Source organism: Phascolarctos cinereus, unplaced genomic scaffold, assembly GCF_003287225.1.
Source record: "Phascolarctos cinereus isolate Bilbo 61053 unplaced genomic scaffold, phaCin_HiC Scaffold_7;HRSCAF=346, whole genome shotgun sequence".
NCBI classification, from domain to species: domain Eukaryota; kingdom Metazoa; phylum Chordata; class Mammalia; order Diprotodontia; family Phascolarctidae; genus Phascolarctos; species Phascolarctos cinereus.
Genome location: NW_027556180.1, coordinates 54181174 through 54196971, shown reverse-complemented (window position 1 = coordinate 54196971; position 15798 = coordinate 54181174). Strand labels below are relative to the sequence as shown.

The 15798-nt window shown below is 38.3% G+C and overlaps 1 protein-coding gene across 7 annotated transcripts in view; it reads right to left on the bottom strand.

The window, feature by feature from the left end:
- The window catches only part of XRN1 (5'-3' exoribonuclease 1), a 98723-nt gene that overhangs the window by 54846 nt on the left and 28079 nt on the right, over window positions 1-15798 (bottom strand). For all 7 annotated transcript variants that reach the window (XR_002321426.2, XM_020970924.2, XM_020970919.2 and 4 more), the window contains 7 exons: window positions 15549-15638; window positions 13925-14081; window positions 7403-7522; window positions 6064-6233; window positions 4969-5089; window positions 4773-4871; window positions 1235-1338 (listed from right to left, as the gene is read on the bottom strand). Coding sequence is in view for 6 of the 7 variants with exons in the window: in XM_020970924.2 (XP_020826583.1) it covers window positions 1235-1338; window positions 4773-4871; window positions 4969-5089; window positions 6064-6233; window positions 7403-7522; window positions 13925-14081; window positions 15549-15638 (861 nt within the window). In the remaining variant the exon portion in view is untranslated. The remainder of the gene's footprint in view (window positions 1-1234; window positions 1339-4772; window positions 4872-4968; window positions 5090-6063; window positions 6234-7402; window positions 7523-13924; window positions 14082-15548; window positions 15639-15798) is intronic.

Here is a 15798-nt window from a genome sequence, read left to right as displayed (position 1 = left end):
CTCTTCCTAACATAGACACTCTTATTTGCAGCCCTGAAGCACAAGCTTATGGAATTCCTCACACTCACTGGACCCAGTGTGTGCAGTGGACTGGGAGGTAAGGTGGGAACAAAGGGAAGAGTCAGAACTGAACAAGAACCTAAACACCAATGGTATTTCATGAAATTTTTAGTGAGCACTAAATGCTTACTAGTTGACTATGGTCTACCTGTATTCTTCCCTTGAGGATTCAAGACAACTAGATAGCAGAGTAGATAGTGAGCTGGAGTCAGGAAAACCTGAATTAAAATCCTACCCCTGTCCCTTAATTAACTGTGTGACCTGGGCAAGTCACTGAACTGCTCCTCTTATTTTCATTTGTGAAATAATAACAGTACCTACTGTGGCTCACAGGGACATTCTGAAGACCAAATGAGATAACAGATATAAAGTGCTTTGCAAACCTTAGAATGCTACTTAAATGCTAGTAATTACTATTATTATTATTCAATTTTAGTTATTCTATATGTGTATAATAATTTCTTTAAAAAAATTTTTTTTTAGACAGTTGGGGTTAAGTGACTTGCCTAGGGTCACACAGCTAGTGTCAAGTGTTTGGTCTGAGGTCGAATTTGAACTCAGGTCCTCCTGACTTCAGGGCTGGTGCTCTATCCACTGTGCCACCTAGCTGCCCCAATAATTCCCTTTTTTAAAAAAGGTTTTGGGGTCTGCAAAAAACAATTACCCTGCCATCATATAATATACATGATCTCTTCAAAGTGTGCTTTCCTAACTAACATGCTGAATTTATTAGTTACTCTGGAAAAAAGGGCAAGATGTACATGGTAGAGATTTGCCGTTTCATGTGAAGTCCTCTTTTTCTGTTCTTTGGGCAGAGTTGTATTTGTGTTTGCTGGTGTTGAGAATGACAAAAAAGGAAAGATGCTTTTCTAAAGCATGTACATACAACGTGGAACTGTGTCACTTTAGAAAGCTCTATAAACATGCAAAATCAAAATGATACTTCTGAATCAACTTCTGCTTCTTGCATCAGACTTCAGGTGTCCCCCCGCCCCTCATTCAAACAGGTTTAAATAAGCACTTGAGTCTATTAACTAATACCTTTGCAGAACATTTGGACTTAGTAGAAAAAACAGAGAAGAAAATACTGACCTCTAAGGGAAAGACAGGTGAATGGAAAACAAAGCAGGGGAAACACAATTAAGGAAATTAATTTTTGTTACATTTTACTTACTTAGTTTCTCCATCTGATACTGCTACAACCCTAGCTTCTTCAAGGTGAGGCCAGTTAACAAAGACAGACTTTCCAAGCACCAATGAAGCAACATTTTCTATTTGCTTAAAGAAAAAGCAGTAATTTTTATTTTAGCCATTTCATCAGTCAACCTTCAGGACCAAGAAGTAAAAATTTTTAGCACAGATTTTCAGTGACAAAAATTAAACTATGAAAAATTTATATTTTTTGCAAATGTTTTTTCAATGTAAAAAAAAGACACTTTAACAAATAATCAATACATCAAGATCTGTGATTTTATTGGTGGGGCTACTTCCTCCACCAATGCAGACTGTAGCCTCTCTGCCCTTTAGCTCAGTCTCATGAGCTGCTGTAGCCCATTAAAGTCATCATACAGTGGCCAGCCTTCACGTTTATTGGTTCCTCCACACTTAGCAAGGTTAGTTCTCAGATGACAGAGATACAGTCTGTAGCTGGGCTAGTATCTGGAGCTTTTCCTGCCTGGGAAGACCTGCTTAAGCTTGCACTCTACCAGCAAGGTTTCAAGAATACAGAGTAACCTCCATGCCACGATGAGGCAACAGAGCAAGATTTTAACGCAGCAAAAATAATTACAACAAATGCAAAATAAAATAGTACAATATTTATTTAATTCTCTTTAGGCTTAGAGATAATATAGGTTTTCCTCTTTTATATTCAGTTTTCAACTTTTTTTGAAATGTCCCAATTTCCCCAATAATACCCATTTATGCCAACATTTTGGCTCCTCGACAGCCACTCTGCCCACGCCCCACTTAGTAATTTTTCCTTCCTGAATTCAACCTTGTTACTTGCCTTTTCCTTCTCTGCACTTTTTTTCCAGGTTTGTTGTTGTTCTGCAGTTCTATTTTCTCTTGCTCAGTTTGTCCTTGGTTGTTTGCCCTTCCCTTTTCTCCCTCCAAGCTAGTGCTGGCTGGTGAAGGGCACTTTGGCTACTCCCTCTTCCCTCCTTTCCAAGTCTATCTCTCCCTCTGTCAATGGTCTTCTCATCAGGAGAGAGCTGCTGTGCCCAGCCCAAAGTACTTTCCTGTTGTGTGGTGAGCAGAGACACCAGGCAGGTGGCCTGTGGTCCCTGCTTCTCACTTTAAGCTGTTAGCAAGTACTGTCTTTAATCTTGAATGAAAATACTTGCTATGTACCAGGTGCAGAAAAGTAAGTTTCAATATAGCCAAGAGGAACAGTGTTGGTCTACAGGTACAAATGCCACTGCCTACATATATCAATCAGTCAATGACAACAAATCTTAAATGTAGAACCCAAGAGTTCTGATCTCATTACCACTCTAAGAATAAGTTCATTCCCTATATTATTACTTTAAATGAAGATTCTATTAAAGCTAAAATGCTTCACAATTCAATTTATTTAATATATTCTCTGAATTAGAACTTAATAGCTTTACAATAAGAACAAAATTACAAACATGCAATTGAAATTCATGTTTTCCCCATTTTAATACTCTGGACCATTACTAATAACAATTATTCTTACTTGAACTAAATGAATGAGCTATTTTTTAGAAATGTATCTTAGTATTACAAATCATCGAGGTATTTAAAATAATATGAAACCATTCAATGGAAATATGCATGAATTAAATGTTCCTATCAAGCCTAAGCTAACTCATCTACTACCTCTTCACTTGTGTGTGTGTGTCTGTCCAATGTGAAATCCATTTTCTAGTTTTTGAGGAAGAACTGCCCCTCTCTTTTCAAGGCTGTCCCCTGTCTTAGATATCATCTGGGAATCATGATTTTTTAGTGATCTTGCTTTCACCCATATTTCTTCCCTTTCAAGTATCTTCAACATTTTCTCCTACTGATTTTTTCTTTGGTTTCACATATACTGAGATCTCTCCTATCTTGAACAACATTTTGCCTTACCCTTTAAAATGGCATAAAACTGTAGTGCAGTGGATAGAGAGCTGGACTTGGAGTCAGGAAGACCCAAATTCAAATCTGGCCTCAGACAGTTACTAGCTGTGTGACTCCGTGCAAGTCACTTAACCTCTTTACGTCTCGTTTCCTCATCTGTAATCTCTCAGGGTTGTTGTAAAGATAAAATGAGATATTTGTAAAGTGCTTTGCAAACCCTAAAGCACTATGTAAATGTTGTATTATAATCATCACTATTACTATTACCTATCCATACCCTCCTTAAGCTCTTGCTATCTGACTTCTGTCCCCATCACTATTAAACTGTACATTCATAAGTCATTGTCTCCAAATCGCCAGATTCAATGGTTTTTTTCTCAGTTCTCTTTTTCTCATGGATCTCTCTGCAGGATCTGATACCAGTGAAAACCATTTTCTTCTTGAAACTTTCTCAGTTTCTGGGACAAAACACTTCTCTGACCTTTCAGTCTCCTTTTCTGGATTCTCTTCCTCCTTTTGCTCCTAAATGTCCGTCCACTTTCCAAGACTCAAATGACCTTTCTAGACACTTTTTTTTACATTTTGAACCAATTCTATGTTATGGCTTCAGCTATCATCTCTAGACATTTCTTGAATGTCTAGTTCCAACCTTTTATTTGAATCTCATTTCTCTATATAGTTAACTATCTTTAGGCCTCTGTATTCAGAAATAACCATAGTTATGGAATAGCTCAATTTATCATCTTCCTGTTACAAACTAATTTCCTGATTCCCTTTAATGGAAACCATCTTCCTAGGCTATCAAGGCTTTAGACCCTGGAGTCATATTTGACTATCCTCAGTTTTTCACCATCGATGGTGCTTTTTCCTTTGTAATTTTTTTGCCAGTAGTTTCCAGTCCCACTACTGTTACCCTACTTTAGGCATCCCTACCAGAGGCCTCCATTCCTGAACACGTTATACGTGTAAGCCTCTACACTGCCTAACATCCAACTTGCTACCACAACATTACTTAAAAAAAAACCAAAACCAAACACAATTCCTTAATGCCAACTGAAATTTCACAGTGCTAAAAAACAAAAAACCAAACCAAACCAAACACCAAACAAACCTTTCTATTACTTTTCCCTGACTATAAAATCCAAATTCTTTAAGAGACATTCAAGGCCCTTCATGATTTGGCTCTACCATAACTCTGTGATTTCACTTTATCCCCTACTATTGTCCATCAAACATAAATCCGCTGGCTCTAGTCTCAGTGGTTACCTCACTTTTCTCACTTCAAATTTCAAGAAAATTATCGTGCTGTTCCTTAACCCCAAAGTGTCTTTGCCTCCCTTTCCTCTTCTTCTCCGACCCTAATCCCATTCTTCAAAGACCAAATCAAATCTCACTTTCTCTAAGAATAGTTCCCAATGACTACAGTCTATACTGACTTCAAATTTCTATGGAACAATAAGTCTATTTCACTCATTTTGGTGTTTATAATCACATATGTTATTGTTACCTATTTGACTGTCTTCTCAACTACATAAATACTGTTTTTTTTAAAAAAACTCTTCAGTTACTAACATAATGCTACACACATAACAACAGCTCAATAACTGCTGAATGAATGAGATACTTACAAGTTCATCTGAGTCATCATCAACTAGGATTTCTAACATCATATTCTCTCCACGGCTGCTTTGCTGGAATACTTGTACTCCACTTTTCTTCAGAAAAAACTTAAAAAAAAACACCAACCCAATAATTTAATTCTCTAGCTCTTGTAATTTTATATTAAATAGTAGAAATATGGCAATTTGAAGCTAAATTACTGACCTTGTGTTTGATGTGCTTTAAAGTAGGAAACCCACAGAAATACAGTGCCTTCTGGTCAATTTTAGTTATTTTATTGTGACTAACATCTACATGCCAAGCATCTAAAGATATTATTTTATACCTAAAGAAATGAACAAAAGAATAATTATGTTATAAGCTTATAAACAATAGCAATCTTTCTACCTTTTTTTCATTTAAAAAAATTACTATGAGGGAGTAAAGGCTTGCTTTTAAGGTTGAGAATGATAAAGCTCTGCCCCCCTTCCCTCTGTTTACCCCCAATACTTTGTTGTTTAACTCTGTTTTGATTGACTGAGCTAGGAATCATTCAGCAGGCCACACCATCTGAAAAAGTTTTTCTCTCCTTCAGAGTCTATAACTCCCTCCACCCCATATCCCCACTGTATCCCTGATGATCAGCGGTGTTTCACAGAAAAGCCCCTTTAAATCATTTAGAAGGTTGGTGTATGGTTACTGGATTGAGGTAAAAAGGAAGGATGCAGGTAAAGAGAATCCTTGTAGGGAGAATCTTCAAAGGTTGGGCAAAGGGTGGCTGTCTCAATTAGTAATCTGAGACCTATGTTTACTGCTAGAAAAAAAGGGGGAGTTAGTTCCAGAAAACAGATGTCTTACTGTATAGCCCAGGACAGTCTAGCTCCTAAGGTCAGAGATTTAGACCTGGAAGGAACCATTTGGTCAAACCTCCTCCCTGGCAAAGGAGGAAATTATCGTTCAGAGGCTAAGTAACTTGCTAAGGTCATAGAATGGGCGGATAAAGGCGGTGGCAGTTGAACCCAGGTCCTCTAACCCAAAACCAGAATTGTTTCTATTGCCCCCTCTTCTTCCCAGAGCAACTAAACTGTACTGGAACTGAATCAGAGCCTCCTCAGAGCAGGTGAGAGTTCCACCACTCGCTGAGAAAGAAGCACAGACATAAAGATTCAGGGAGGACGCAACAAGATGTTTATGGCCATATGTGGCCTGTGGACTCCCAATGGGCATGGGTTTCTACTATAAGGTATTCACTTATTTATTCTCAAAAGGGCTGCACTGCAAGGTCTTTCTTTCTCCCACTTCAAATCATCAGTTTCTTACCTGGCACGACACTTCTCAAGGCTTGGGAACTTCTCAGGCCAGGGTGAGGGGTACTTAAACCCAGCATCCTGGTCAAACCAATACATTAGGCACTCACTATGCCTGTTTCTTTTCTTCTCCTCTTCTCTCAAATACTTGTTGCATGACTCCATGGCTTGTAGTAATTGCGTCTTAAAGAAAAAAATTAGAGAGAGATTAAGTTTGCCCCCAAAAAATCCTCAGTCAGAAAAAGTGTCTTCTATGTAATGGAAATATTCTCTATATAGGGACTTTTGGGACACCTGTATAGGAACACACACTTCTGATAAAGAAAATCATCAATGCCAAACCTGTTTTTTTTTTCCAGATTTACACCAAAAAATGGGGGATGAATTTCTATTCTCGAAGCCCAAAAGACTGCTGCTACTGCCACCCACTGAAGCTACTACTCCTGCAGGAGGGGTAAGCAGGAGAAGTAGCAGAAACTCAAAATTCAGTAACTACATATTTAACACAGAGGATTATTTTCAGGTCATATACTGTACAACAGTAAAATCAACAGTTACATTAACATTAATGAGCATCACATTAATTAGCATTAACTTGAGTAAACTGTACTAGTTAGAAAATATATTACAGCAATAAATAATAATTTTGTTTTACAAAAAAATTACTAAACAATCAACAGGAACATGCTTTGAATTGTTTTAAATAAAATCTATTCTACTTTGGCATTTATAAAACTAGATTTCTGCCTGTATCTGTTAATTATAATGGGAAAAATATAATTAATTTAAATAAAACACAGGTGTCACTGAAGAATACAGAAGGTCTATTCTGTAATCTTTGGGGGCAAAGACCAGGCAAATGAAAGTGTGCAAAGAACAACACTGTGAAGGCAGGGAGAGAGAGAGAGACAATGAGTGGACTGCACTGCCTCAGATGGAAGAGATGCAGATGGCAGAACCAATAGAAGACATTACACTGGTCACAAAGACACAGATGGTAGGAAAATGGAAAACAGTTCCCCTCTACATAGATTCAAATGTGTGTAGAGTGTCAAATTTTACTAATAAGTTGTTTCATGCATTATGCAGAGAATAAGAATTATCAATAAAACAATAACCAATTCCTAAATTCTCTAAGAAAAGCAATTATTCTGGAACTGAATCTGTGATTCCATTAGTTTAAGGGAACCCAGGGGGGACCTTCTTGTGACTTGCATGCCAGCCCGTTGGTGCTCAGGGCCACGCGGCCAGTACGCAGCAGAGGACAGAGCCAACTCTCTCGAGGGCATCATTCTGTGTGTCAGGCAGAAACTGTTTAAGAAAAAAAAAATCACTGACATTTCTATACTTACTTCATCAATGAATGGGATTAAAACAACAGCTTCCCATTCTTGTTGTTTCCCATTTAGATCAGTTTTAAAATCTGGAGGATAGTATTCTATAATTGGAGATTCTTCACTAGTCATCAAATGCTGTGAAGACAGAAAATAAAGGAAAACTGTTTCTATTTAAGTATTATCAGAATTATAATGGGTATGTTACCTTAGAATGGAAGATATAATTTTAGTTATTTATATTCTGAAAGCATAAACTAAATTTGTACTTTCTAGTACTAAAGACTGCCCCAAAACGAAGCAATAGGTTAGATATGTCCCCTCATAGAGGCAAAGAGGGGACATACTGTGCTTGCCTTTTCTATGGCAAATGATCTATTCTTATATCCTACTGTTTAACTTCTCTTTTAATTCCGTAGACTGTCATAAAAACTCTTTCTCTCAGGTTTCCTACCCTGCTCCCCTCTCGGGAGTGGTGTATCGCTGATATTTTCTTCCATTTATTTTGTATATATCTTTTATGTACCTAAGGGACCATGTTTTTGGCTTTTTTTGTATCCCTGCTGATTGAGTACAGTAATCTCCTACTTCATTGGTTCAACTTGCAGCCATTTTCAAATCCTGACTAAAAACTATTTAATCAGCGAAGTACTTGAATGCTCCCTTCTCTGTCCCTTACACAAGTTTCCAAAATTAAAAATGGAAATCTAAAATCCATGACTCCTACAAATGCCAAACACTAAATCTTCTATTACATAAAGGCATGTTCTGAATATATGTTTTGATGTCAGTAATATCATGAACACAGGAAGAAAGTCTGACCATGTCACTCCTCTATACTGTAGCACCTCCCCACTGCCTCCAGGATCACATACAGCATTCTCTTTGGTTTTTAAAGCCTTTCATAACCTGGAGTCTTCCTACCTTCCTGGTGTTCTTTCATCCTATCTAGCCCCCTCATCGACTTGCGCAGGCTAATCCAGTGATCCCGGCCTCCTTGGGGGTTTTCATCTTCAGACTCTGCACATTTGCACGGCTGCCCTCCATTCTTGCACTGCCCTCCCTTCCTCATTTCTGCCTCCTGGCTTCCTTGGCTTTTTTCAAGTCTCAGCTCAAGTTCTACCTTCTCCAGTAAGGCTTTCCCAATCTTCCTTATTCATAGGGCCTTCCCTCTGAGATCATCTCCATTTTACCCCATACACATATCTTCTCTGTATACATTTGTTTGCAGAAAGTGATCCTTTAGCCTGCAAGCTCCTTAGGAGCAGAGACTATTATTTGTCCTTCTCTCTATCCCTAGAATTTATTGCAGTGCCTGAACATAAAGGTACTTAATAAATCCTTGCTAACCATCAGATGTAGCCATTAAGATAGCGTTAATAACTTTGAAGGGAGCAGTTTATTTTGAGGGATATCAGAAGCCATATTCAAAAAGGCTTAAGAATGAGAGAAAGTTTAAAGAAGACAATTTGGCTAATAAAGAGATACAGAGGGATAGAGCCAAGGTGGTGGAGTAAAAGCCGTGACTTACTCGAGCTTTCCCCCAAACCCTTCCAAATACCTGTACAAAATAGCTGTAAAAAAATTCTAGAGCAGCAGAACCCACAAAAAGACAGAGTGAAACAAATTTCCAGTCCAAGATAACCTGGATGGTTGATTGGAAAGGTCTGCTTTTCAGCCCTGGAGCAACAGCTGCTTCCTGAGCCCTTAGCCCGCAGACAAAGGAAGGACTGAGCGGCTGATCAGAGGGAGATTGCAGGGATATCTTTGCTGGTGCTGAGGCAGGAATTTCTTGCTTTGTCTGTGCTTAGATCTGGGTCACAGTTCTGGGTGGTGGTCCTGGGGTGAGGAGTGCTGGCGTGGTAGGGCTTGTAGTGGTGGTAAAGAGGGAATCCTCCTCACAGTTCAAATGAAGAAAAGAGTGCTTGTGGTCACTCATAGACCAGAGCCAGGCCAGGAAAAGAGTAAACACCTCACCCTTGATCATACCACCTTGGAAGAACTGAAAATTTACAGGTCCCTAGAAGTATCTTTGAAAACAGCTGCACAAAACCCCTGAAACTTGGGAAAGTACATTCTCCACACTGGAAGCAGATCCCTACCTTAACAAAGAGTTTAAAACTCAAGTAATTGGCTGGGAACAAGAGCAAACTGCACAAAAGAAGTCAGACCACAGAATCTTTCTTTGGTGACAAAGAAGATCAAAACATACAACCAGAAGAAGACAACAAAGTCAAAGCTCCTAGAAAAACATGAATCAGTACCAGGCCATGGAAGAGCTCAAAAAGGATTTTGAGAAGCAAGTAAGAGATGCAGAGGAAAAACTAGGAAGAGAAATGAGAATGAAGCAAGAAAATCATGAAAAACAAGTCAACAGCTTGCTAAAGGAGACCCAAAAAAAATACTGAAGAAAATAACACCTTAAATATAGCCTAGGAGTAGATAGGTGGCGCAGGGGATAGAGCTCTGGCCTTGGAGTCAGGAGGACCTGAGTTCAAATCTGGTCTCAGACACACAACACTCATTAGCTGTGTGACTCTGGGCAAGTCATTTAACCCCAATTACCTTACAAAAAAACAAGCCTAACCCAAATGGCAAAAGAGGTCCAAAAAGTCAATGAGGAGAAGAATACCTTCAAAAGCAGAACTGGCCAAATGGAAAAGGACATTCAAAAGCTCACTGAAGAAAATACTTCCTCAAAAATTAGAATGGAGCAAATGGAAGCCAATGACTTTATGAGAAATCAAGACATTGTAAAAAAAGCCAAAAGAATGAAAAAATAGAAAACAATGTGAAATATCTCATTGGAAAAACAACTGACCTAGAAAATAGATCTAGGAGAGATAATTTAAAAATTATTGAACTACCTGAAAGCCATGATCAAAAATAAAGCTTAGAAATCATCTTTCAAGAAATTATCAAGGAAAACTGCCCTGATATTTTAGAACCAGAGGGTAAAATAGAACATGAAAGAATCTACCGATGTCCTCCTGAAAGAGATCCCCAAAGGAAAACTCCTAGGAATACTGTAGCCAAATTCCAGAGTTCCCAGATTAAGGAGAAAATACTGCAAGTGGCCAGAAAGAAACAATTCTAGTACTGTGGAAACACAATCAGGATAACACAAGATTTAGCAGCTTCTACATTAAGGATCTCAGGGCATGGAATATAATATTTCAGAGGGCAAAGGAGATAGGATTACAACCAAGAATCACCTACCCAGCAAAACTGAGTATAATCCTTCAGGGAAAAAAATGGATATTCAGTGAAATAGAAGATGTTCAAGCACTCTTGATGAAAAGACCAGAGCTGAATAGACAATCTGATTTTCAAATACATGACTCAAGAGAAGCATGAAGAGGTAATCAGGAAAGAGAAATCATAAGGAACTTATTAAGGTTGAATTGTTAATATTCCTGCATGGAAAGATGATATTTGTAACTCATGAGACATTTGTCAGTATTAAGGTAGTTGGAGGGAAAAAAATTATATGTGCGTGTGTGTATATATATATACATATATACATATATATATGTATACACACACACATATAGATAGATATATAGATAGAAGGCACAGGGTAAGTTGAAGATGAAGGGGTGATATCTGGAGAATAAAATTAAGGCATGAGAGAGGATTACACTGGGAGAAGGAGAAAGGGAAAGGAAGAATGGGGTAAATTATCTCACATAAAACAGACAAGAAAAGGCTTTTACAGTGGAGGGGAAGTGGGGGAAGGTGAGAGGGAGTGAGTGAATCTTATTCTCATCGGATTTGGCTTAACAAGGGAATAACATACACACTCAATTGGTTATGGAAATCTATATTGCTCTACAGGAAAATAGCAGGGAAAGGGATAAGAGAGCGAGCAGATGATTGAGGGGTGGGAAGATTGGGAGAGAGAGTAATCAGAAGCAAACACTCTTGAGGAGGGCCAGGGTCAAAAGGGAGAATGGAATAAATGGGGGGTAGGATAGGATGAAGGGAAATATAGTTTTTCACAACATGACTACTATGAAGTGTTTTGTATAACTATATGTGTATAACCTGTATCGAGTTGCCTGTCTTCTCGATGAGGACGGGTGGGAAGAAAGGGAGAAAATTTGGAAGCCAGTTTTAAAAACAAATGTTAAAAATTGTTTTCACATGCTTGGAGTATAGAAATCTATCCTGCTCTACAGGAAAACAGAAGGGGAAGGAGAGAAGAGAAGCGGGGGAGATAAAAGGGAGGGCAGATTAGAGGAAGGGGTATTCAGAATGCATGCTGTCTTGGGGGGAGGAAGGGCAAGATGGGGAGAAAATATGGGACTCAAAATCTTGTGGAAATGAATGTTGAAAATGAAAAATAAAAAAAAATTTAAAAAAAAGAGATACAGAACAATAGCTTGAGGGGACAAAGGTAGGAGGGTCTAGTGAAGATTTTTTTAAGAATGAGGATAAACAGGGGCAGCTACGTGGCGCAATGGACAGAGCACTGGCTTCGGAGTCAGGAGGACCTGAGCTCAAATCCGGCCTCAGACACATAACACTCACTAGCTGTGTGACTCTGAGCAAGTCACTTAACCCCAACTGCCTCACCAAAAACAAAAACAAAAACAAACAAGAATGAGGATAAACAAAAACAAGACAAGATGGCAAGTTAGTTAAAAAGTAGATGAGAATGCAGTTTGAACTAGTTAACTATAGAGTCAAGATAGGACAGGGAAAGAAGTTAAGTAAGAGCACATATAATGTTCTGAGAAAGCATGACTGAACGGAGGAATGGCTGTCTAGATGAAGACAAACAAGGAGTTTAGGAGGGACGAGGTATAAGAAAAGGTCAAGTTTTCTAGAAACATAAAATACATATATGGGAGGCCTGTGGGGGCAGAGGGAAGGCAGGAGCTAAAGTTTGGGAAAACTGAAAAGAAGACCTGGCAGACTGAGAGAGGGGAGAGAGAGGGGAATCCTGGAGAATGAGGGAGCCTAGTAGCATGTAAATGCTAGGGCTGGGGGTCCAGGGCAACAAGAGGCCACTGACTGACAGTGACATGGTGTCCTCAGCCTCAGATGGTTTGTTTCATGCCACTAAGGAAGACTTCCTGTGGGAAGGAGAAGATCAATTCCTTCTAACCAATCTTTCCCGCAGTAACCTTAAAAAGATTTTCCAGGGGCAGCTAGGTGGCACAGTGGATAGAGCACCGGCCCTGAAGTCAGGAGGACCTGAGTTCAAATCTGGCCTCAGATCAAACACTTGACACTTACTAGCTGTGTGGCCCTAGGCAAGTCACTTAACCCCAATTGCCTAAAAGCAAAAAAAAAAAAAAAGATTTTCCATATCTCTCCAAGCCTAGATTTGTATAATTTTAGTCTCCCAACTCTAGCCACTCTTCTCAAATATCTCTATATGATTATTAATTCTTGAAGTTTCTTTAACAAGCCAAAAAAAAATTCATTCTACTTTTTTTTTTAAAAATAGAAAAAAGGGGTAAAATTAAAATATACAATTGATGCCATCACAACAGTATGTGACTTTTGGTCAAAGCATAATCAACTGAGTACAAACAATAATAATTACATTAAATAATTCCCCCATTTTGATAGGGAAGCAGGAAGATGGGGTATCCAACAAAGGATCATAGTGACAGTGTGGAACTGAGGGGCTCAGAGATTTAGAACAGGAAGGGACCTGAGTAGAAGAAGAAACTGAGGGCACAGGATTAAGTGACTTGGTCAAGGTCATAAAAGAACAATTAACTTAGCTGGGGTTGATGACCAGGTGCTGGAATCCGCCCCCATACAACGGGTGGGAAAGATGCTGGATACCCAGAGAAGAAGGGACTAGCAGGAATACAAATGAACAAAGCTCTGCCTATATTCAAATGGACACAGAACAATGAAGGTTGTACAGGGGAGTCTTTTTTATCACAAACTGCAAGTCCTGCTTGGAATGCTGTCAGAAGCTTTTTCCTATTTCTTAGTAGAAACAGTAACTCTCACTTTCCTTTCCTGGGGATTAATCATGATCTTGCTATCATGAAAGAACACTGGAGTAGGAGTTAGGAAGGATTCATGGGTTCTGTTTCCAGCTCTGCCACTTCATGAGCACTTGTAAGATCAAAGGACTTCAGAGCTATTATTATGTCCAACTACCTTATTTTGGTGAAGTAGAAACAGAAAAGTTAGGAATATGCCCAAAGTCACAAAGGTAGTAAGCAGAAAGAAAAGAACCAATGGTCTGTCCATTATATTACATGTCCTTTATCTTTACGCCTCCACATAATCTTGTGAAATATGGAGTTAATAACACTTCTGGCCTGAAATCAGCATTAGGGAAAGGAGAACCCATACCTACAAAATTCTATCTCTTTGAAACACTGAATTATTATTACTATGATTAATATTTAAACCTAAACCAAACACATTTAATGTGATTACTTTTGTAGTTCTATAATCTCATTCACGAGTTTTATGCAAACACATTTCTACCTTTAATAGTAAATTAACTAAATTTTGAAAGAACCAAATGATGGATAAAATACCTTTAATTCTAAAACCCACCTGGTAGCACCTTGGAAGCAAATCCTTGCTGGCTGCTGGTAGTACAGCAAGAAGCTGTTCAAATGGCATGAAAGGTTTTCCTAACTCAAAATGAATTTTGAGTTCACTAATGTTGCGAATATCTGACAGATAAGGTGCATAATGGTAAGGGTAATACCTATAAAACAAAAATTATTTCCTTAATCAGAAACCTTAAGACACTGAATCAAGATAACTCAATCTATTTTTAATAATTACATAGATAGCATGCAAATAACAACAAAAGTTTTAATTATGTTTGACCTGGGGACCAGATACTAAGGTTACATAAGCTGTTGAGTTTTATCTTATGAGAAAGGGCAAATTAAAGATTCCTTTTCAGTACAGATTTTGCAGAGGCCCTGGGAGGCCCAGACAGAAGAATCAGAGCAATTAATTTCATATAAACATATTTTTACAAAACACCCAAGTAAAACACCAATTTTAAGTAACTCCAAATTAATTTAATTTTGCTTTTTTTGGAAAGTGTTTTGAATAAAGTAAGAGAAATAATATTCTTTACTTCCTGGATTTTTATAGATAGTTTAGGCATTTTAATGTATTTCCACCCAAAAGAAATTATTATTTCTCTCTTATATGAATAACCAATTACTTTTGGGAAGATCCAGCATTTTTTCCCTTCCTACTTCCTCATTCTCTACTAGGTCAAATCAGCTCCTGAAGAAAAGAGCTGATAATGAGACTGGATTTAACATTCTTCTCAATCTTGTTCAGACCCCACCCAAAATGGGAAGCCCACTATGTTCTACTCAGGACTGGGTAGGGGGTAGATCCTTTGCCTGGGGCTGAGGGTGGTTGGGGAGTGAAGATGATATAATCAAAGTCACATTCCCCCAGCCTCTGATTAGATTAGGTCAACTTCTGATTATAATACTCATTCTTCTCATTAATTTTTAACCAATCAGAGTTGATTGCCATCTGCTGGGAACACTTACTTTTCCAAGGACATATAAGCATCAACAGGCTGCCATAATGTGTCTTTGGTGAACCAAAGATGGCCAAATGACCATCCTTTATTAATTATTTACTAGTAATAATTAACAAAATGGTTAATTACCCAGAAACTATGTGTCTCAAACTTTTTATAGGTCACACACCCCTCTGCCCTGGATGGGAAGGGTGAAGGAATAAATAATGAAATTAGGTTGCTGAACGCTAGTAATTTGTTCCTCCTCCAATCCAAATTATAAATCATATACAATTTAGGTACTTGGTCTTAAGAGTGAAAATTAAATGGACAGAAATCAGAGATTATTCATGCAAATAATGTGTTGCAAACAAAGTACCTTGAGCCATCTCCTAGAACTAGAAATACCTCAGTTTCACAAAGCTCTCTGAAATACTATTCATAGTTTACAAGATTTTACCTGTTTTTCAATTAAACTTGCTAATATTCATTTCACTTGAAAAGTTGCCATAAATAAAAGCAGTATAGAAAAGAAAACTCCAAATGATAATACAGTATATCACAGTAATTAGCAAAAGAAAACACAACATAAAATTTATGGCATCATGAAATTTTAAGCCAGAGGGGTTATTAGAGATCCACAACCATTTCATTCTCTGGATGAGGCAAAGGTCTTACCAACTCCAGGACTGAACTCCATGATAGTAGTAGTGCAGAATCCACTGTATTGCCTGCACGTAACATTCAGCTTGGTCAGCCAGAAAGTCACTAGAAATGGAAAAGAGTCACATGGACATGTTTCCCTTTCTCAAAGCCTGCACAGTTTCTAGGCTGCTTAGACTCGAAGAGAACTTTCCTGAATATGCCAGGATGGGTCACCTTCATCCTCTGAACTGGCACAAAGCACTGTGTGACATGCTTTGGAGCT